Source organism: Canis lupus, chromosome 25 (assembly GCF_011100685.1).
Source record: "Canis lupus familiaris isolate Mischka breed German Shepherd chromosome 25, alternate assembly UU_Cfam_GSD_1.0, whole genome shotgun sequence".
NCBI classification, from domain to species: Eukaryota; Metazoa; Chordata; class Mammalia; order Carnivora; family Canidae; genus Canis; species Canis lupus.
In genome coordinates this window covers 4,982,503-5,005,626 of record NC_049246.1, presented here as the reverse complement: position 1 = coordinate 5,005,626, position 23,124 = coordinate 4,982,503, and the positions used below count along the sequence as shown (strand labels likewise).

General features: G+C 36.7%; 1 protein-coding gene across 13 annotated transcripts in view; it reads left to right on the top strand.

Annotated features, from left to right (window-relative positions):
• Positions 1 to 23,124, top strand: part of NBEA (neurobeachin) — a 674,010-nt gene that overhangs the window by 595,289 nt on the left and 55,597 nt on the right. For all 13 annotated transcript variants that reach the window (XM_038573291.1, XM_038573292.1, XM_038573296.1 and 10 more), the window contains one exon: positions 9,395 to 9,547. In XM_038573291.1, the coding sequence (XP_038429219.1) occupies positions 9,395 to 9,547 (153 nt within the window). The remainder of the gene's footprint in view (positions 1 to 9,394; positions 9,548 to 23,124) is intronic.

The window sequence follows — 23,124 nt, the reverse complement described above, 5'->3', positions numbered from 1 at the left end:
TAAAAAATAAATTTATTATTAAAAAAATAAAATAAAACTGCTAGGATTTCTCCTGGAGTTTTCCTGTTCTGGAACTTTCAAAAAACACTTACGTTTTGTTACCAATTGTGTTCCTTTGGTTCCTGGGGGTCACATCATCAAGGACAAATACCAATGTGGCTGTCACTAACTGGGGTGGTTTTTATTTTTTATCCTCAAGCGGCTGTGCTGAGTATAAACAGGACCTATTCCCCCACCCCCGGACTTAATTAGTTCATAAGAAGCTCATTTCCCTAGCTTGACATTGCACGGATTTTTCCCATTTTCAGTTCTCTTTCATATTTTATGATAATCTATCTTGAATATCTTTCCACGTAGACCCTTGCTTTTTCAAGGCTGCACACATACATAATAATTTATGTAAACAATCTCCTATTTATGGATAGTTTGTCTTTCTGTCTGTTACTATTAAACACAGGGCTGCAGTAAACACCCTTGCACAGTGATCTTGATGAACTTTGTGTATATGTGTAAAGGATAATTTCTGTTAATAGCTAAATGGCTATATACATTTTTAATTTTGAAAAATATTGCCAAGTCATTATTCTCAAAGATGATAATTCACTCCCTAGAGCAGTATGTGAGGATGCCTCCTTCCCTACGCCCCCCTCATCACTATCATAATAAACAGTATAATTTTTGCTAATCTGGTGAGTAAAAATGGAGTTATCTTTGTTTGGGCTTGCATGTCATTAATTGTGAGTGAAATTGAGCATTTTTTATATATTGATTGACCTGTAAACCTACTCATATCTTTTCCCTTTTTTTTTTAAGTTGGGTCAAATATCTTTTTCTTATTGATATGAAAAAGATCTTTGAAATTGCATCAAGTTGCATTACAAGTATAGCTTCTCAGTCTTTCTGCTTTGCTCTTTTTCAAATATGTTTGTGTATGTGTCTGTATGTCTCTGTGACCAAATGTATTATCTTTCAGAATTTGAGGATTCTCACTGAAGAAGTGTTAGAGAGATTTTTTGGTAATACTGGTAGTAACTTGAAATTTTCTAAATTCATGTATTCATGTTTAAATATATTGATTAAAACACATGGTATTTTTTTCCGCTAAAATAATACTTGATTTAACAGGGAAGAATATGTTACCAAGAGTAATAATAGTTTTGCTAACTGGGTGTTAAAACCTAAGCTTTTGATTTCTTATCCCTAAGCTGTTGAATAAAGCACTGGATATAATTTTAAGGAAATGCATTTCCATTTGTGAAGAAAAGTTTGTCTGCAATATCTAGTAACCTAGATATTCATCTAAAAAAGAACTAGAATAGAGTAGAAGGTTTCATTCTGTCTCTACTAACATCAGTCTCTTCTTACAGTAATGCATACAAGCTGGGCAGAGATGGAGTGTTGGTGAAGTGACCTTTCAGGAGCCAGGTCCCCTCTGTTAAGTCAGACTAGTTAGTTTTTACTTTATTTTTATTTTTTTGTATTTTTCTTCCCTAGCATAGTCTTGGTAACAGTGACATTCAACTTACTGAAGTTCTTACACTAAGATTCCTTAATGCCTTCAAAAGTTGTTATATGACTTTTGAATAGCTATGGAGATGTCAGAGAAGGTAGCTGTGACAAAATGTCATTAAGGTGACATAGTGTAAATTAATACAGTTAATGGAGGTGCTCACCACTGACTCATTGACCCATTATGAGCTCTTGTGGAATTAACGAATGCCAGGGCATCAATCTTTTGAAAAAAAAGGAAGAAAAGAAATGGCAGCTTTAAAACCTTTCAGTGAATTATATTAGAAAAGTGAAAACGTCTGTGTTGGATTTGATTTCACTAGGAAGCCATAAAATGGTGCGCTTTCTCAGGAAAATATATTAAACCGAAATGTCAGATTTGATGCAATAGGTATACAATTATCATAGTGTTAATAGTGGTCTTCTATCACTCTAAGACATATTTTCAAGTCCAATTTCTCAGCAGCTTGAACTTGTCAGAAGCTTGTAAATTAGAAATTGTGTTTGAGGATATTTTCTTATTATTGACAGAATGCATATAACACTATTAACTGTACCATGGGGTTTCAGTAGAGCTGTTAAAATAAACCAGAAATCACATTTACAGACACAAAATGCCTGTTATAATATTCATCTTGCCATTTCTTTGATAGTATTTGATGTCTTTCTGCACTGTTTTTCATTTAGGAAACCCTAAACTACTTGGACTCTTTCCTTAAAGAGAGTGATTAACAGAGATCTATCAAAGGGAAGAGAGTAAGCAGGAGAGCTCTTATCCAAAGTAGGCAAGTTGGTGCCTAAATACCTCTGAAGGAGCACACTTGGAAGAGTTCATGCTTTCTGAGTGGTTCTCAAGTTTTCAGACGTGCTTTTTTTTTTTCCTGTCATTTACTTGATAGTCTTTAGAACAGCCTTGTGAGATAGCTATCATTATTCTTGTTTTTGTAAAGAAGATTCCCAGATATTAAATGGCCTGCCTGAGTTCACATAGTAGGTAAGGAGGAAGCCAAGGTCTATTAGCACCAAGGTCTATTAAGTTATGTGTAGTGCTTATTCATTGGCAGCATGCTGCTTTAATTCTTCTGCATGATCGTTTAATCATATCCAGCCACTTTGACTAGTTTGAAATAATTGATCAATCAAGTTTTACTTTAGTCATTTATTGCTGTGTAACAAACCACCGCAAACCTTGTGGCTTAAAAAAAAATAGCCACTTATATCCCTAGATTTCTGCAATCAGACTAGGGTTCATCAGGTACAGCGTCTCTAATCCATCTGGGGTCAACTGAGGTGGCCTGTCTGGATCTGGAAGATTCAAGTAATCACTTACTTACTCACTTATCTGTTGCCCTAACAAGGATGGCTGGAACTTCTGGGGCCTGGCTGGTCCTCTCTTTCTCTATATAGTCTTTCTAAGAAAATCACACCTTTTTTCATGGTGGCTTGCTATCAAGAGGATAAAAAAAGAGGGGGGACCTGCAAGGCTGCTTAATGCCTAGGCTTGAAATTCACGTAGTGTTACCTACACAGCATTCTGTTGGTCAAAACAAGTCACGGGGCTAGCCCAAATTAAGGAAGGGGAGAAATGAACTCTACTTCCTGTTGAGATGAACAGCAAAGTCACATTGCAAAAGGACATGGAGGTTAGAGGGATTTTTTATGGTGCTCTTTGGAAATAGTCTGCTAAAGTCCTCTCTCTGATCACAGTTCACATTCCTCCTAGATGCAAAATATACTCAACTTGCTAGCCACGTTATAGCATCAGGATCAGAATCTAGTATCTCATGGTCTGTATCAGGTCCAGATACAGAAACAATGCAGAAATTTCTAATTTGAATATCTGGAAACTAGAGAGACAAGTTATCTGTCCCATGTACACTCACCATATGGTGGTAAGCCAGAAACAGGTAAACCTCAACGGATTCTATTCCAAAGGAGGGGATGTGGAACATACAGAGCAGTGGCTAGTTCATGGCAATTGCAGCCAGGCACATGTTGCCAGTTTCCTGGACTCTGGGTACAGGTCCTCTGGGACCTTGACTTTGTTCTCTGAATCAGCTTTCTTTTCCATAAGAAATCACCCGTTTGCACTTGGGTGATTTTCTCTAAATGCTTCCTGATCGTAGAAAGTTGGGGCCGAGGCATCTTTTAACTGCTTTAAAATTCTGTGGGCTTTCTATGTATCAGATTGTAGTTCATTATGAGAAAAAACTTGCACCCAAAAATTCTTTTGAGATAGGATCCTCATGGCTGTGAGTTAAGATGCTGTTTATAATGCCCTTAAGTTTCTTAAAATCCCTTTGTGTAGCTGAATGAGTCTACAAACCTTAAATGTTTCTGAGCACTTATAAAGGGGCTTATAGTCATGCCCTTTACCCTCTGGCCACATTTGATTTGTACCACCTTGGAATCTCTCCCTCTCTTAAAAAAATAAAAGATTCTCTATCTCCCTCACCTCACCTCTCCCCCTGCCCACTCCAAACACACACACACACACACACACACACACACACACACAGCAACTATTTATTTGTTGACAGTTACACACTTGGAGTTAAAGCCAGCAAAGACCACTCAAGGCTGAGCTGCCTGGTGACAGCTGGAGGGGTGTGGCTGAGCGAGAGAACCCAGCTTGGTTTTCTTTACTCAGGTGTTTTGTGTAGCCTCGGAGCTAGTCAGGATAGCTAGGGACTGTCCAGACATGTCTGTCTCTTTCCCCGATCATCCCAGCATGGGCAACCCAGGTGGCTCAGTGGTTTAAAGCCTCCTTCAGCCAGGGCATGATCCTGTGGAGACCCAGGATTGAGTCCCACGTCGGGCTCCCTGCATGGAGCCTGCTTCTCCCTCTGCCTGTGTCTGCCTTTCTCTCTCTCTCTCTCTCTCTCTCTCTCCCTCTGCCTGTGTCTGCCTTCCTCTCTCTCTCTCTGTCTCTCATGAATAAATAAATAAAATCTTAAAAAAAAAAGTCAGCCAAGATAGCAGAAAGAAAAATCAAATTAAAAAAAAAAAGCATTTAATCATCTGAACTGTCTACACAGGTATTCCTTCAAACAGAAACATCCGAAGTGACAGTTTTGTTACTGGTTTACAGGGTATGCTTCGGTAGTGGGTAACTCAGCAGCAATATTTTTGATCTGCATCAAAAAAAGTCGATAGAATGAATAGCTTCTAAAAGGTATTTTGCAGACAGCTGCTAAATGCATTGTTTTACACATTATCACCATTTAATCCTCACATCTACCCAGTGAGTTCATTGCTATCATCATCACAATTTTGCATATGAAGAAATTGATTTTTTTTCAAAAGGTTAAGAAACTTGCCCAAGCTGGCAAGATGTCCAGATTTAAACTAGGATCTGTGATTCTGATGCACATAAAGTAGCACTTCCTGGTAGAAGGGATAATCTCCAAACTGCCTACCTGCTCTGTCTCCCTCTTACCTTCAACTCACTGCTTGCCCTAAAGACCTCTGCTTAAACTAACACAACTTGAAAATGATGGCCTGCAATATTGTTTTTATCACTGTTTCATGCCTGAAATTCAGGAGATGGTAAACACACAGCAATAATTGATTTTTTTGTATCTCACACGTTTGCATTGAGCATCTTTTATGTACTAGGCACCGTTCCTAGCAAGTGAGTGGTGTGAACCAGTGAGCAAAATAGACAATGACTCCTACGGTCATGAGATTTCCAGTGTAGTAGGACACAGGAGCCTAATATATAAAAGAAGAAAATTATAATTGCTATGCAGAAAATCAAAATAGGATAAAATCATATAGAATGACTGGGTTGCTACTTCAGAAGGCAAAATAGAGAATATATAACAGTAGAGACCTTGGATTTAAAGTGACTGATTTTGATTTAGGGCTTTACCACCTATTTCTAGCATAGTCATTAACAAATTACTTACCTTCTCTTTGGCTCAGTATTCATGTCTAGAAAGTGCATAGAATGAGAATACCCTCCTCATGAAATTTTTGTGAAGATTAAGAAAAAAAGATATAGGGATCCCTGGGTGGCGCAGCGGTTTGGCGCCTGCCTTTGGCCCAGGGCGCAATCCTGGAGACCCGGGATTGAATCCCATGTCGGGCTCCCGGTGCATGGAGCCTGCTTCTCCCTCTGCCTGTGTCTCTGCCTCTCTCTCTCTCTCTGTGTGACTATCATAAAAAAAAAAAAAAAAAAAGATATAAAGCACTTAGGACAGTGCTAACACATAGTACAAGATACAAGTAAATTCTACCTTCTGTTGTAAGATTGAACGAGCAGAAATAACATTTCAGCTGACACAGATACAGTTATTGTCATCTTCTTGGACGTCACAGTTGAATCTCAGAGATGAAACTCTCTTCATTGGCTCTATCCAGTCTTGAGGCATTCTTCCAACCATCTGCTTATTGCCCCAGAACATTTCTAGTGATATTAAAATAACTTTGCCTAGTATCTTCAGTAGCTTAGTATTTAATGAGTGCCTGCTGCATACAAAGTATAACACCAAGAGCTATGAGGGATTCAACAAAATAAGATGAACCTCACAAAGTAAGGCTTGAAAATCTGCCTTTGTCCAAAACGTTATTAATACAAAACCCTAGGGCTTTGTTGTCTTTGTGAATCTAATTTAATGACATTCAGAAAAATAGTATTATAGTGGTAAGTAGGTTAATAATAACCACATAGTTTATGTGCCCCTATACCACAGGAAAGAATGGAAAATAATATATTTTTATATATTGAAAACATTATAGAGCACCAAAGCAGTTGAAGATAAATTAAGACTCTGAGCTGTTTAAACAAAAAATAAATCTTTGTTGCTGTATCCATGTGGATATATCTGTCCTCCAGGAAGCTTAGATAGTCCAGTTCTAGAGATGAGACATGAACACAAATAACCTTTGAAAGGCAGTAAGGGAAATCCCTGACTTATGTGAGTCTATGACATATAAATCACCGTCCACAAGGAGCGACTGCATGAGCTTACATTCTTTCCCCCCGCTTCTGGACCATTTGCAGTGCTGTTGTTGTGCTCTGCCACATAAAGGATGGGTAATGTGCAAATAACCATATTCTTTACCTTTCTCTACACCTTTTACTAATTGTCTTGTATGTTCCCAAACTGCACAGTAATATCAAAAGAAAACTATTATAAGTTTTATCTTAATGCATTGAAATAATAAGTTAATAATTATTGTCTCGGTCAGCTTAGGCAGCTGTATTTTACCATAAATTAGGGAACTTATAAACAACAGAAATTTATTTCCCACAGTTGTAGAGGCTGGAGATCCAAAACTGAGGTGCCACAATAGTCAGGTTCAGTGTCTGGTGAGTGTCCAGGTCCTGGCACAGGGGGCCATTGTCTTGCTGAGTCTCACATGGCTCCTCAGGGCTCCTATAAGGACACTAATCCCACTCGTGATGGCTCCACCCTCTTGACCTAATCTAATTCTAATTACCTTCCAGAGACTCCTCCTCCTAATACCATCACAGAGGATAGAGTTTCAACATTTGAATTTTTGAGGAACAGAAACGTCAGATCATAACAATTATGGACTTCTGATGTGTACAAATCAATGAGAATAGCAATGATGCTTCACTTCTACCTTCTGATCAGTGATCATACACCTTTACCAAATTGCTCCTTCAAAGCAATATAATATACACCACCGTGCTCATTCAGTCCAGAAATCAGCTCATTATGGTTACTGCTGATAGAATACTTCTGAAGCAGTCTTTAGCTCCTGTCTTGCCCATCAACTAAACTGTATCACGATTTGCAAATAAGGATGTTTGTTTATCTACTGGTTTTTATTTCAGCCCCTTCTGAATTTTCCCTTTTGCATACAGGTCACTGAAAATTTACACAAGTTTCTATTAATCTCACCATAATTTTCCTTTCCTACCATCTCTTGTGGCCTCGATGCCTTGTACATATTTTGTTGTTAGTGGATGCATATCACACAGTGTGAGCCACTTAATTCCCTCTCTTCTTTGCACACCCATCCTCTCCTCTGTCACAGGCTACCCTCCCTGCTAAAGTCCCACAACATGTCCCCTTACCACAGCTCACACCTGCCCTTCCTCCCTTCCCTCCTGTTCCCCTTGCTGCTTCCACTTCCCCTTCTCGCTGCATATACATAGACACCCCGTCTCTCTTCTCTCCAGTCCATCCTTTATTTTAACACCTCATTTCTTGTTGTAAAACAAGTATGCCCAATAATACAAAATCCAAATAGCTTAGCTTGGCGTAAAGCTTCCTTCATCACCAGGCTCCATATAACTCTCAGCAGCCCACTTCCCATCTCCCTCATCCTGACCTGTATCCTCCAGTATATCTATACTCCACTGTTCGTCCTTATCACTTCTTGATAATACTTTCTGATGATCCTCCTGCCGCTTCCCCCTGCCTTTATCTTAGCTGTAGTGAATTCAAATGTCTGGTGTCCAGTGAACTCTTTCCACACTTGCCTTGAGTTCTCTGCCTTCTCCCCTGTGCTCCATCATCCTTGGTTTATACTTCCTTCAAGCTATTATTATTGTGTATTATAACCATCTGTTTGTGCATTTACCCTGTAGACAAGATTATAAATTACTTGAAATAAAACCATGTCCTGTTCATTTTTTTCTTTCTTTGTACCTGTCGCAGTGCCCCATACTCAAATTTTATTATGTTTTATTTTTCTTATGGTTCACATTTATCATCATCAGAATGGATAATAATCAAATTCTCACAGAGCATTACTAAGATAAACACCCACTTATGCTATAACAGACAAATGTTGGTTTTAGCAGGAGAACCCAGGTTTTGTGTATGCTTTTCTTTGAAAGTTAGTAATTTGATTTATTTGAAGGCATTAGTGTTTGGTGTTTTTTGTTTCGCTTTGTTTTTTAATTTTTCTGTGGATCCCTAGAGAAGACCACAGCAGGAGTTGAATTTCAGGCACTACATTATCAGTGTTGATCATGTTACACAAATAAATGTCCTTTCACTTTTCACAATACAAAGTTAATTTAACCCTCATCTTGATATTTGAAAAGATAATTTTTTAAATCATTGTATAGATGGTATACATAAAAACTATAATGGTTTTTGTTTTCATTTTCTCCCTTGCATAAAAAAAGGATCATAAAAGCAGTTCATTTGTATATCAGATTTATTCTAAAGAAGCATAAGCCCCATGTTAGACATTGTGCATCAAACACAAGTTTGCCTTGAATCAAGTTGTTTATGCCATCTTTATATACATGTAACACAGGTTGTCTTTGCATCCAATTTATTAAGAACCATTCCATTCAGGTACCATGTGTTACCTATTTAAAACTTACTGTCACGTTTTATATAATCTTTTCATCGTGCTTAGTGATAGTACAGAAGTAATTAATTTTGCCAAATTATTAAATAAAACTATTAATCTTTTATAAAAATCATGTAGCATAATTGCCAATGTGATCAAAAGGAAGAGTAGAAGATATTACATGATTTTTAACCACTACTGGCAACAACTTTTTTTTTAAGTTGGATAGTTCCTTAATATTCAGAAAAGGTTGTTGAGCACAATAGACTTGTAGATACAGCTTTACATACTTGTTTAATAATGATGTTGTGAACTACTGTTGATCCTATAACCCATTTCTCTAAACCAATTATGGCAATATAAGATTGAAAGTCTTATAAATTATCAAATAAAATGTTCAAGAAAAGTATTTGTCTTCTCTTTCCTTCTCTCTTTTTCTTTCTCTTATGTAAAGAAAATAAATTGGAGAATAGAATTAGATAATAAAGAATTTAAGTAAAGAAATTGTTTAATTCAGTTTATAGTTAACAAGTTACAAGTAGTTTTATTCAGCCCATTTTTAAAGTGGTTTAATACACCATGTTTTTATTCCTGACAGGAACTAATTCCAGAGTTCTATTACCTACCAGAGATGTTTGTCAATAGTAATGGATACAATCTCGGAGTCAGAGAAGATGAAGTTGTAGTAAATGATGTTGGTCTTCCCCCTTGGGCAAAAAAACCTGAAGACTTTGTACGGATCAACAGGATGGTAAGAGATTCTGTTTTTGCTTGAGTAGTCTTCAGGAAGTAAAAATATTCTGTTGTTTTCTTTTGTTTCCAACTATTAACAAATTGCCATTTAACATCCATAAATACAAGTTAAAAATTTAAGAAAAAACAAGGCAAGCATTTTACTATTGTCTTTTGACATCTTTCTTTATTGTGAAGTGGATTTTTCTTTCATGAAGACTAATAAAGGAATGGTAATTCAGTTATATTTGCTCCCTTAGGAGAAGACAATCAGATGAGCATCTGTTGAGATATTCTAAAATGCTTGAAATAAATGTCCATTTCTTATTTTTGTCTACTGGCTAAATCTCTACTCTTTTTTCACTCATAAAATATTCAAAACAAAATAATTTATATTTAGAACATATTTGCATGCAGGAACTCATAAGCCATGAGACATACCTTAAAATATACTTGTGGGGACCTGGGTGGCTCAGTCAGTTTAGGAGCTGACTCTTGATTTTGGCTCAGGTCATGATCTCAGGGTTCTGAGATTGAGTCCCTTGTTGGGCTTCTGTGCTGAACATGGAGCCTGCTTAAGGTTCTCTCTCTCCCTCTCCCCTACCCTTCACCATCCCCACTTATGTGCTCTGTTTCACTAACTCCCAATTTTTTCCAGCTGTCTTATAAATGTATTTTATTTTGTTTTTACACTGTATGTATTTGAATCAGAATCCAAAGTCCACATTTGCAATGGAGCTCTCCTTAGTCCATTTTTTTGGTAAGACTTACATAATTGACATATGTCACATAGATAGATTTTACATACCATACAGTTCACTCATGTAAAGTAAAAAAAAAAAAATGGATTTTAATTTATCCACAGAGTTGTACAACCATTACCACAATCAATTATGAATATTTTTATCACCCCATAAAGAAACCCAGTACCTTCAGCATCTTCCACAATTTTCCCTAGCCAGCCCTAGGCAACTAACCTTTTGTGTCTCTATATATTGATTCTGGACATTTCACATAAACAGGATCATATAATATATGGTTGCTCCCTCTACTCCCTGATTTTGTGTGTGTGTGTGTGTGTGTGTGTGTGTGTTTGAATTTCACTGTCAGTCTCATGTTCCCTTCAATTTTGGAACTATATTTTCTGTCTCTCAGAAATACTTTACTTTTAATATATTTTATTTTAAAGCTGTTGCTGATGTGGTCGGCCTGTGCTTAAAAGAACTGTATATGTAATCTGCAAACTGGTCTCCCCCTTTTGAAGGAGTGTCATATATTGCATGACTTGTAGGTATTATTTCTGTCACCTTTTAATCTATAAATTGGTGCTTCCAAATAAGTGGAGTTTTATCATACTATCTTCTTGAATAACAGATTTCTTCAATTTATATTTTTTAATGTGAAGGGTTTATACTTAAGTAATGCAATTACACTTCTAAAATCTCTACTTATTTTTAGATTTGGTCATCCATTTCCATACGACCCTTACATATTTGAGTGCTGGCTATACTATCAATGTAAGGATACCAAATCTACAAATTCAACCCTAGAAACCTGCCACATATCAGTAGCTCTCAGTCACATCATTACGCTGTACGTTCGTAGAGCCCAGAACTGTGCCTGACAAAGTGATTGGTCAGTAAATATCTGCTGAGTGAATGAATGAATCACAGAGGGATAATAATCGCAATGATTTTAACATGTTGTCTAGTTATGTCCAAACTAGTTAAACTGAATTCTACCTCTGAAACTAATTAAAAATAAATAAATAAAATGAATGAATCCTACACTCAGGCAAAAAAAGGAACCAAAATTGTTGGACTAGATTTTTCTCTTATTCATGCTATTGTACCCAACTGATTAAACAGAAGTTTTCATGTGGGTGCTAATAATAAATACTATATTGGAAAGAGTATGACTTAGAGTTTAGTAATTTCCTGCTCTTGAACCTGGGTTCTGCCATTTACTAGCTTCATTGCCCTGGGTAAATTGTGGAGCATCTCTGGTCCTCACATTTCTCATCTTTTAAATCATTATCATAAAATTCATTTGCTTTCAGTGTACAACTTAATGATTTTTAGTAAATTTATAGAGTTGTGTGACAGCCATCACAATCTAATTTTCCAAAATTTCCATCATCCCAGAAAGATCACATGACCATTTGCATCCTCAGGCAACCTACACCTACCTCAGTCCCTACGCCCACCTCCATCCTCAGGCAACCACTAATCTACTTTCTATCTCCACAGGTTTTCCTTTTCTGGACGTTTTATATAAATAGAACTGAATGATATGTGTTCTTTAGTATGTGTATTCTTTCACTTAGCATAGTTTTGGGGATTAATCCTTGTTGTAGCATGTATTAGCACTCTGCTCTTCTTCCTAATACTATTCCATGTATGGATATGCCATGTTTTTCTGATCCATTTATCAGTTGGGTTTCCACTCCTTGGCTTATAAATAATGCTGCTACGAATACTCACATACAAGTCTCTATGTGGACATATGTTTTCATTGCTTTGGGGCATATACCTACAGTACAATTGTTGAGTAATGGTAAATTTATGTTTAACTTTTTAAGAAACTACCTATTTTGCAAAGTTGATTATACCTTCTTATATTCCTACTAAGGATGACTCTTTCAGTTCCTCTATATTTTCACCAACACTTGTCATTGCCTGGTTGTTGTTTTTTTATTATAACCATTCTGGTGGATATGAACTAAAATCTCATTATAGTTTAGTTTCCATTTTTCTAGTGACTAATGATGTTGAGTGTCTCTTCATATGCTTTTTATGCTAGAACATTTTTACATATATCTTAATAAAACATTAAGTAGTGATTTGTTATAGATACAACCTTTGTGTTCCTCATTAGTGAAAGAAGTTCATGTGCCCCTAGAATTAGTAATTTCATTAATGATATGCCTTTTTCAATAAAAAGAAAAGGCAGTTGTGCTCCTAAAAGCAAATCCCCAAGATAGCATCATACACAGAATTTCTTGAATATAAGAAAAGATAATTATTATGGTTAAGAAACCATCAGATAATTAGTATTATATAAGCTGAATAACCAAGATCATACACACTTGACTAAATTTGCAGAAAAATCACAAGGCTTCATTCATCTAATAGGATGGATAGTAATATAATACAACTAAATAAACATTCCAGATAAAGGAAGTTTCTAGATTTTTATCTAAATGAAAACTTTTTTGGAGATTTATTATTTTTCTAAACTTTATCACTACTTGGTTCCCTATCCTCTTATACAAAAGAGGAAGCGTCTCTTTATTATCATGGGTATCCATTATTATTCTATGAAGGATACAATTCTATATCTATTCTTTTTCTGTTTCCTTCTTGAAATTGTCCACCATCAGCACACTTCCTTTTATAGCCATAGTAATTAGAATTTGTTGCTTAAAATCCCCTCTAGTCTACAAAACCAGTGAACCAAATGTATCAAATGATAAATATGAGTCAGTCAAGTGCTAATTGGGGTCCTGAGGAAAATGTAAACTCTGTACCTTTGCTAGAGTGACTGTATCTTCTGCTTCAGGTCTCATTGGTCACTGTCTGATACCTTCCAGTTTAGCAGTGAAATACTGAAACATGAAGTGACAAAATTCTACCTTTAGTAAGTGGAATGTTACTATAGACCATAGCCAGTTTATACCTAACCGTCCTTACAGCTATATGGCTTTCTATATGGCTCCTTAGTTCTCTGAGGTAGCTGCTTACATTTTTTTTCTCTACTGTCCTCATTCCAAGACTTACTGTTTGCATCTGCTACAGATCAGGATATATATACCCTAATGTTGGTCAACTCACCCCACACCCCAATCATGGTCCTCAGGCATCCCAATATGAGGGTCAACCAAGATACAATAATGTCAGTGATAGTCCATATAACCTATGGCATTTTTGAGTGTTTATTCTTTGTCAGTTACTATGCTAGAGCTTTAGGCACAGTATTCTTTGAATCCTCAAAAGTCTTTTAGGAATTATCCTGAAACCCAGGGAGGTAAATCACCTTCCCAGATATCACCTACTTACCAAAGTGGCAGTGTTTTTATCCAATGTCCAGGATATAATACTGATTTAAGGAATGTGGAGAAGGGAGAGGAGAGGGAAGGGAATCATGTCTTCTAACAGAAAGCCAGTACCTTGCAGTCAGTGGAGGAAAAGAAAGGAACAAGTGGGAATTGACTCAGAAGAATGTTCCAACCCCAAAGGCCATGCAGACCTGACTTTCTGGGATCCCATTTCTACCTCTTTCTCCCCCAGCCCTTACCCTAAAGACTCTCTTCCAAGCTGGTAAGACCTCTGCATAGAAGTAAGAAGTCCTAGGTCCCACTGCATAGCAGTTGTGAGAAGAAGGCTATCCTTTAACTCTGCAGATGGTGGAAAGGTACACTTCAGAGTTGCACACAGGATTTTAGAGCTAGGACAGACCTTTATTTGAGTAAGGAGACTGAAGCCCAAAAATCCAAGTGGCTCACCCAAGGTCTTAACCCAGTGCTTTTTCTAATGCCATGCCTGGCATTGCAAATTGGACTCAATGTAATATCCCCTAGACACATTGATAGTCTCTAAAACTTTACCTGCAATTTGAATTAAAGGTGGCTTTATAGGGACACCTGAATGGCTCAGTGGTTGAATGTCTACCTTTGGCTCAGGTCGTAATCCCGGGGTCCTGGGATCAAGTGCTGCATCAGGCTCCCCTCAGGGAGCCTGCTTCTCCCTCAGCCTATGTCTCTGCTTCTCTCTGTGTGTCTCTCATGAATAAATAAATCAATAAAATCTTTTAAAAAATAAAATTAAATTAATGTGGCTTTATAGATCGACTTGAGAACCAAAGCCAATTAGACTAATGCTGTTTTCAAAATACCACAATGAACTTAGGAATAGTTATCTGTAAACTATTAATATCTATTCGTGAATGACCCCCAAACACCTAATTTTGACTGAGACTTATAATTGAGTTTTAAGTTATCTGAGTTGTTCATATGATCACCACATAAGATTTTTAAAAATCTCTTTTCCTTAGAAATACTTGATTCTCACCAAATGGTTTCATATCATTTAGATCTTAAGAGAATTTAGCAGACTGTTCATTGAACGATACAGCCTGAGAAATGATTCTGACACTCTAAAGACAAGTTAAACTCTAAAATAGATTTTCCCTGTTACTTTAAGAAAGAAATAAAATTCATAAATACAAATTTTCAGTGGGAAATTACTTTATAATTATTCAGAGTACTTCTATTGCATATAAATAAAATACAAGAAATCATTTACTATCAGATAACATAATTAATTACCTGACTTCTGTTTACATACCTCTTATATCTTGTCTTTCTGTCAGCTTAAGTGCTGCTGAACAAACTTTAAGACAAAATGCAGTTCTTCTTTAAAGTAAATCTCGGGATCCCTGGGTAGCGCAGCGGTTTGGCGCCTGCCTTTGGCCCAGGGCGTGATCCTGGAGACCCGGGATCGAATCCCACGTTGGGCTCCGGTGCATGGAGCCTGCTTCTCCCTCTGCCTGTGTCTCTGCCTCCCTCTCTCTCTCTCTCTCTGTGACTATCATAAATAACTAAAAAAATAAAAAATAAAAAAATAAAGTAAATCTCACTGTTTACTATCAATGTAAATACATTTTTATCGAGTCAAGTGTGTCATTAAGCCAAGTACCTATAGCGTACTAAGAACCATAAAGATCGCATATAATATGTTAAATTAACTGTCCCTCAAATATGCTCTCACATATTCAAAAGAATTAAGTTTTATAACTGACAGAAACATAAGGAATAAATATGTGTGCATTTCTGAAGATATCATAAAACATTTTCAGAAATGCATAGTACTTATTTGTAGCTCTTTTTTTAATTGAGGTGTAATTGGCATATAACATTGTTTTTATATATTATATATTTCATTTTATTATAATAACAAGTTCCAACTTGTTTTTGTGAAGAAATGAAAGAAGCAAGGCACTCTTGTCTTCTAGGCATTAAAGAGTCAGGTAGGACTTTAACAAAACCCTGCTCCACGGAGTGAGAGGCTCTACACAAAAATCTGTATATTTGGGTAGAATCCAACTGCCCCAGTCTTGGTTCTCTGCAGCACCAGGATGCAATGCCAGGTGAAATCAGCCATATGTAGGAAGTGCCTGCTGGCCCAGAATAGATGGCTTGCAAAGTGTTTATTCTTCCTGTCTTCTTTCTCTGTCTTTTCCTTGAAGGAACCCTACAGAACAGGAAGGGAAAGTTGTCATGGTATCAACAAGGTTCTGCATCTGGAGCCACAATTCTAGGCTGCATGAGCATTAGAGCTAATGGGGCAGTGGGTGAGTGCTGCCACTGAGAACAGTGCTAGGCAGCAGAGCACTCAAAGGACATCTTATGAAAAGTAGCTGTGTGTCTCCTGTACTGCTTTTCTTAGCTCACAGTGGTCCTTCTCAGTACCCTGATCATACTTTCCTTTGCCTCAACTTCTGGTCAGTTTTCCCGTCATCCTGATGGGAAAGGATCACCCTGATGTCATGCAGAAATAATGTCAGGCATCTGTGTTAACACTAGGAAATGTAATCAATCATGTACATCTCTCTTTCCCTTTTTTTTTCTACTGAAAGAATAGTTATTTAATGAATGTGCCTCTAATACACAAAGCCTGAGTAGTAACAGAAAATATAGAAAGGTTTAAATTTTCCACAAATTTCATGAGTACAGCCTTCATTCTTTTATATTGTTTCGTAACGTTAAAAGTTTCTAACTTTGTACCAGCTGAGTAGCTCACACAGGATTTAGTTCTTAGGAAATAGGTTTAGAGAAAATGTGCTCTAGAATATTTATAATTTGTGCTGGGATTATCTTCCGTTATTTGAAGGGGTTCTTTGTAATGAGCCTAAAGTATAAAATGAAAATATCATATGTCTCAAAGAAATAACATTCACAGTGGTCAAAAATGTTCATCTCTTTGTATGGATTAGTATTCTGTATCCTTGAGCATTCCTTCCTTCTTTCAAGCTGTCATTAAGAAATTCAAGGCAAAGAAGACAAAAGTAATTTACAAAAAGGGATGATACCATTGGTTATAAATCAGTTTTATTATCCCATGGCAGCAACTGAAAAGGTATTTTGATAGATTTGTAGGAACTTGTGTATGTCTACAACCTAATTTCCTTCTCTGATTTTTAAAAAATGAGAGTCCTTTGATTTTTAAAGATGAATTTTTTTAGTTAATTGGTTTTCTAGTTGTTGGAAATAATATATATAATTAAGTACCATTGTTTATACTTTGTAAATACAGTGACAAGGATTGTGTTTTACTGAAGAACTGTGAAACTCAAAATTTGGTCTCATTAGAAAACCTGGAAAAGCGATATGGACACGTTGGATAGACATTTAAATAAATTTTAAGTGCATTGAGTTCATACATCAAAAATTGGTTTAATTTACCCACACCCAGCTAGGCTGATTATAACCGACTCACTCATGAAACATTAATAAAGCACTGTGTTCACTTCTAACATGATTAGAATCTGACCTCTCCACAAAGGACAGAAATAGAAAGTATCTCTGATAACATTACCCTAATGCTGGGTTCATCAATCATAATCTGCCCTTTTTTAAACTTTGTTTTAGAAAAAGGCCTTTCACGGATGTGCACTGATAATCTCATCCGGCACTCAGCCCAGCATAGGTGCTCCTGGACCAAATGTAGAACATTCTCCGTCTGTGGAGCAGAGCGCAGTGCCCGAGGCAGAGAAAGCAGAACTGATTGTGGTTTGCTTTTACTGCATTACATCCTTTGCAAGATTTTCATATTTGAAAGAAAAAGGCTCTTTCTGATAGATAACAATTTGCATTTGAGGTATGCTTTTATACTACAAAGCACCCTGCTCTAAAAAGAAGTTTCAGGAGATGAGACTCGTGGAAGTAATTTATAGCAGACTCAAGTATTTTGTGTTTAACTGCCTGTTCTGCCACCTGTTAGCTGTGACACTTGGACAACCAATCTCATAGAGTTTCAAGGTCCTCCTTATCTCTGAAACTGGGGGTTTGTTTATTCCATAAATCTTTGAGCCAGCTCTGAGTAAAGCATTATGGAAAACACGAAGAATTAGATATGGATCCCACTCAGAAGAAAGCTAATGTAAAGAAATTCCTTCTTTCCTCCTATTCATTGAGGGCCTGTTACAAAGTTCCGACTGCTCTGGGCTCTGAAAACACAAGCATGAGCACCACAGTGAATGGCCCTCAGGAGGTCACACTCCAGTTAGGAACATTGACAAGTAAACATCAGTCACAGCAAATGCCGATAGATGCTCTGATCCATGCGTTCAACAGGTAGTTACTGAATGTTCTGGGTGCTGTTTTATCTGTTTGGAGTGAAACAGACAAAGATCCCTGCCCTCATACAGCTTACTTTTGATCAAAGGGAAACAGACCGTAAAATAGAAAATAAATAAGTAAAATATGTAACATGTTATAAAATAATCAATACTACGGAATAAAGTAGTGAAAGATAAGGGGATCAGGAATACAGGGTAGAAAGTCAGGATCCCCTCATTGTGAAAGTAATATTTGCTTTAGACTGGAAGGAGATGAGAGAGTGAACCAAGTGGCTGTCTTGTGGAAAGACTTTCTGCAGCAGAAGGACCATCTGGAGCAAATGCCCCATGGCAGGGATCTGCTTCCCAAGGAAGCCATGGAGCTAGGGCAGAGAGCGTTGGGGGCGCCTAGTAGAAGACTGAGCAGCAATGAGGCCAGGTCACATATGGCCTGAAAGGCCATGGTAAACACTTTGCATCTTTGCTCTGAGTGAAATAGAGAGTTGTCACAGTGCTTTGAGCAGAAGCAAGCCATGATCTTCCATTTTGAAGAGATCATTCTGGCTGCAGTGTTGGAAATGAACTGTTGAGGCACAGTGTAGTCAGGCATGAATCTGTTAGCAGGTTTTGTGAGAGGTGACGGGGGCTTGGACCAGGGTGGTAGCAGTGAAGGTAGTAAGAAGCTAATCAATGAATAATACTCATCCATCAAAAAGAATGATATTCTGCCATTTACAAGGATGTGGATGGAACTAGAGGGTATCATGCTAAGCACAATAAGACAGAAAGACAAATAATTATTTCACTCACGTGGAATTTAAGAAGGGGAGGAAAAACAAAAGAAGATAAAAACAGAGAGGCAATACGTAAGAGATTCTTAACTCTAGGGAACACACTGGAGGTTGCTGGAAGGGAGGTGGGAGGGGGAATGAGGTAACTGGCTGATGGGCATGAAGGAGGGCACCTGATGTGATGAGCACTGGATGTTATATGCAATTGATGAATCACTAAATTCTACCCCTGAAACTAATAATACATTATTATGTTAACAAAGTTGAACTTAAGTAATGTTTTTTTTAAAGAGAGAGAAAAAATAATAAAGTTCCAACCAATAAACAGTCTTTCTCTGCTGCTTCCTAGCTGTGATCATTTTCCCTCTGATTTCTCTGTCTTATAGAGGCAAGTAAATGGTAGGGGAAGCATTTGTAGAGTGGTGATGGAAAGAGCAGCAGAGATGCATCATTATATTTAGTAACTTCTGCTAGAAATGTAATAAGGACCTTTAGTGCCTATGGTCAGCTTAGAGTTGGAGGAGGAAAAGCCCAAGTTGACATGTTTCTCTTCTACTGGACTGTGATCTTTGTGAGGACATGGAATCCTTATTCATCTGAATATCCTCCAAGGCTAGTTTCTAGCATAGGGTGGATGGTCAGTACTTTGGAGCTTGAGAGAGATGAGAGTATTTTCACATTGTTTATTTGCATTTCAAGGGGACATACTAAAAAAAACTAAAAACCAAGGGGACATACTCCTGGAGATGAGAGCTTTTGTCTTGTTTGTCATATTATCTCTGGGGCCTAGAGTAACTCTCTGGCACATAACAGATGTTCTGTATTGAATGAATGAGGGATAAATGAATGAGTGAATGAGGCTGTTTGAAATCCTCTTCTCCTAGATGTGTTTATATTTCACTTCCTTATTGTGGTCCTTAATTGTCACAAACTCAAAGAAGCCTTCTCTGACCACCTACTCCAAAATGGCAGTCCACTTGCCATCCATCCATACTCCTTAACTTTCTTTTCTACCTTTCTCTTTTCTTTAGCACTTACCACCTTCTGTATCTTACTATCTGGGGCTGTATCGATCTCCCCCCACTACAATGCTGAAAAGCAGGGATTTTGGTTTCTTTTATTTACTGCTCTAATCCTAAAATCTAGAATAGTGTCAGTGCATAGCAGATGGTCCGTCAATATTCACTGACTGAGTACATGAGCTTCTTTCCCATTCCTGACATTTCTTGTTACCAACACATCTTTTCCATTGCTTAATTAATTAACCAATAATATTTATTAAATATTTAGTATCTAATACTAGGTTAGGAGCTATGAAAAATGGAAGAGGGCAGCCCGCGTGGCTCAGCGGTTTAGCACCACCTTCAGCTCAGGGTGTGATCCTGGAGACCCAGGGTCTAGTCCCACATCAGGCTCCCTGCATGGAGCCTGCTTCTCCCTCTGCCTGTCTCTCTCTCTCTCTCTCTCTCTCTCTCTCTCTCTGTCTCTCATGAATAAATAAATAAATAAAATCTTAAAAAAAAAGAAAAATGGAAGAGAAGCACTAGATATGTTCCCTATCTTAGAAACGCTTACATTCTAATTGAGGATACAGTATTGCAGGTTTGAAACAAGTGCTAATTGGTAATAACCCCATTTGTTTGTATAGCACTTCCCAGTTTATATACAAATCGAATTTCACAAGTAAATGTGTATACATTATCTTGCTCCATTAAACAGGAGGGTACTGATTTCAAGTGCCATAGAAATTCATAGAAGAATTCATAGAGTGTGACCCGGAGAACTCAGGAAGCAAACATTGAACTTGAGTAAGAAGGATGGCTAAGACCTGAAAAAGAAGCAGGAGGATGAAATACTTTCAAATAAGGAGAAAGGAGCAACAGAGGCTCAAATGTTGTACTGGCTGCTCTGTGTCTGGGCTGTGAATTGTCTGTGCTACTTGGAGCCAAGGATGTATATCCTGAAGTCCGAGGAACTGGTGGGGTAGGGTGGGGTCAAGGTTTGTAAAAGGCCTTAGGAGTCAGGTAAAGTTTACCCTCATGTGTTTTGCTGAGAGGAACCTTCAAAGATGTGAACTAGATGATGACAATAGGAGCATGATGGTTTCAGAAGTCTGTCCCCCCGAGCAGGATGCATGCAAGACGGGTTGGATTAGAGAAAGAGGTTGAGGTCTATTGCAGTTGTCCATGTGGAAAGCAATAAGAGCTAAGACCAGAGTGAGGCCAGTGGGAATGGAGTTATATTCCTTTATTATACATCCAGTAAGCAATCAAGGAATAGAATAATTTAAGCCCCCTACAGAAGAAGGAACACTATGATTTCTGATGGTCTACTTGACTGTATGCAACTCTCTTCAGAGAATTTTTTCAATATCAGAAGCAGATTTTTGAGGCAATAGGAGAAAAAGCTTGGAAATATTCTTTCTCTAGTCAAGAAGAGGAGATGGAAATTCAGTATTCTTAAATAAAAAGATTTCAGGAGAAATAAATATTTTATCCTCAGAGTTAATTCCACTAGCCTGGTTTCCTTTTTCATAAGTTCAGCGATGCTTTATCCTAAACCTGCTGGAGAAAGAATTCTCTAGCATCTAATACCCATGGGACAATATGGAAATTAGAATTAGGTAACTATTATCCATCTAAGAGATATCCTCTCTGGTTTAAATCTCACTCTTTATTTCCTTCCTCCCAGATCCCCAGGGTAGAATTATGGATTGGGAATTGGTTTACCTAGGCTTAATGCAATTGCTTCTACTTTTAGATATGGAAGTAGAGGGTAAAGAGAGCTATTAAGACCATTATAACCCTAATAGCTTAGGAATCAAGTATTTCCTGATATTTTTCCATTGTAAGTATTTGCAATAAAATCTTGTTTCAAAAAAAAAAAATCTTGTTTCAGAGTCCAAAATGGGATTGCATAAGAAAACATAGTTCTGTAAAGAACAAATAAGCAGGTAACATGTATTTAGTAACAGATTGATACTATTTAGAGTACAGTTCAGTCTCAGTGTCAGGCTTTAGCTTTACATAGGTCTTTATGCTTCCATGATGGGATATCTAAAATTCGATTATCAGGTATACATTTGATTCAAAACCAGGACTGGCTTTTATATGTTCTAAGTGGATTTTCTTTTCTCTCTGCACAGTGACTAGCAAGACAGACAATCCATGAGACATTCATTATCTGTTGAATCTGCTCCCTTACTGTTTCTTTGTCATTTAATTTTATGACCCCTCCCCAAAAATCCTGAGGCAAAATTATTTAAACAATTAATTATTAATTGATTCACTCTACTGTCTCTCATACAGAATAGGATAGAATAAATAACTATTGACTTAGAGATTTTTTCAATTGAATTAAAGTATGTTATAAACAACTAATTTTTTAAACTGAAATGAAATAAATACTGAGAAAATATATAAAATGTTGAAATTGAGACAAAAGAAATAGAGACTTAAAAGCCTTAAAGAAATTTAAATGGTGTAAAATCTTCCATCTCCAAGTTATCTAAGGCCATATTCTCAAATTTTCAAGAGATAATAAAGTCATTTATCAGGAAGTAGTGGGAGAAAACATGGCAAGCCATCCATGAGGCTAATGTGATCTTGATTCCAAAAGTTGTTAAAGGGAGAAAAAAGGATAAAGAAATAGGGCCATTACATGTATAGGTATAAATACAAAAATTCTAAGTAAAATATTTAACAACCCATATAATTATATATGTAAATTAATATTGATTAATATTGATAAAAAAATATTGATGTAGCACACATATACACACTCATAATCATTTAAGATTAGAAAAAAGACAGATGCTTCATATCATAACACTATTGTTTAATGTCTTCATCAAAGTTGAGAACAATTCTATAAAGAAAAAATAAAGAAGTTACAGTTATAGCTAATAAGTCTTGCCAGAAACAAAATCAGCTTGAAGAAATCAGTGTGTTTTTTTTTTTTTTTACATCATCAGTAACCATATATGAAACATAATTTTGGAAATGTTATAATTGCAACAAAACTTACAGACAGTCAGGGTATTAACCAAGAATTCTCACATCCTTTATGGAGAAAATATTAATTTTTAACTCTAATAAAATACATACAGAAAATCAATATAAGTAAAGAGATATTCTGGGACTCTGGATGGGAAAACTTAATATCAATTTTCCCAAATAAATCCAAAAATTTATTGAATCCCAATCACAATTATTTTGATGTATCTATGTGCATTTATTGTAAAAGTTATAGGGAAGAATAAGGATCAGAAATAGCTGCAGTGACTGAAAAAGAAGAATACATCCACCATATATAAAGATATATGAGAAATAAAGATAATTAGGGTAAATTAGGGTAACAAATGAAATAAAAAGAGTGGAAACACCTGGAGACTCACACATATCCAGATGGATGAATGGATGGATAGATGGATGGACTATGAATAGATAGATAGATAGATAGATAGATA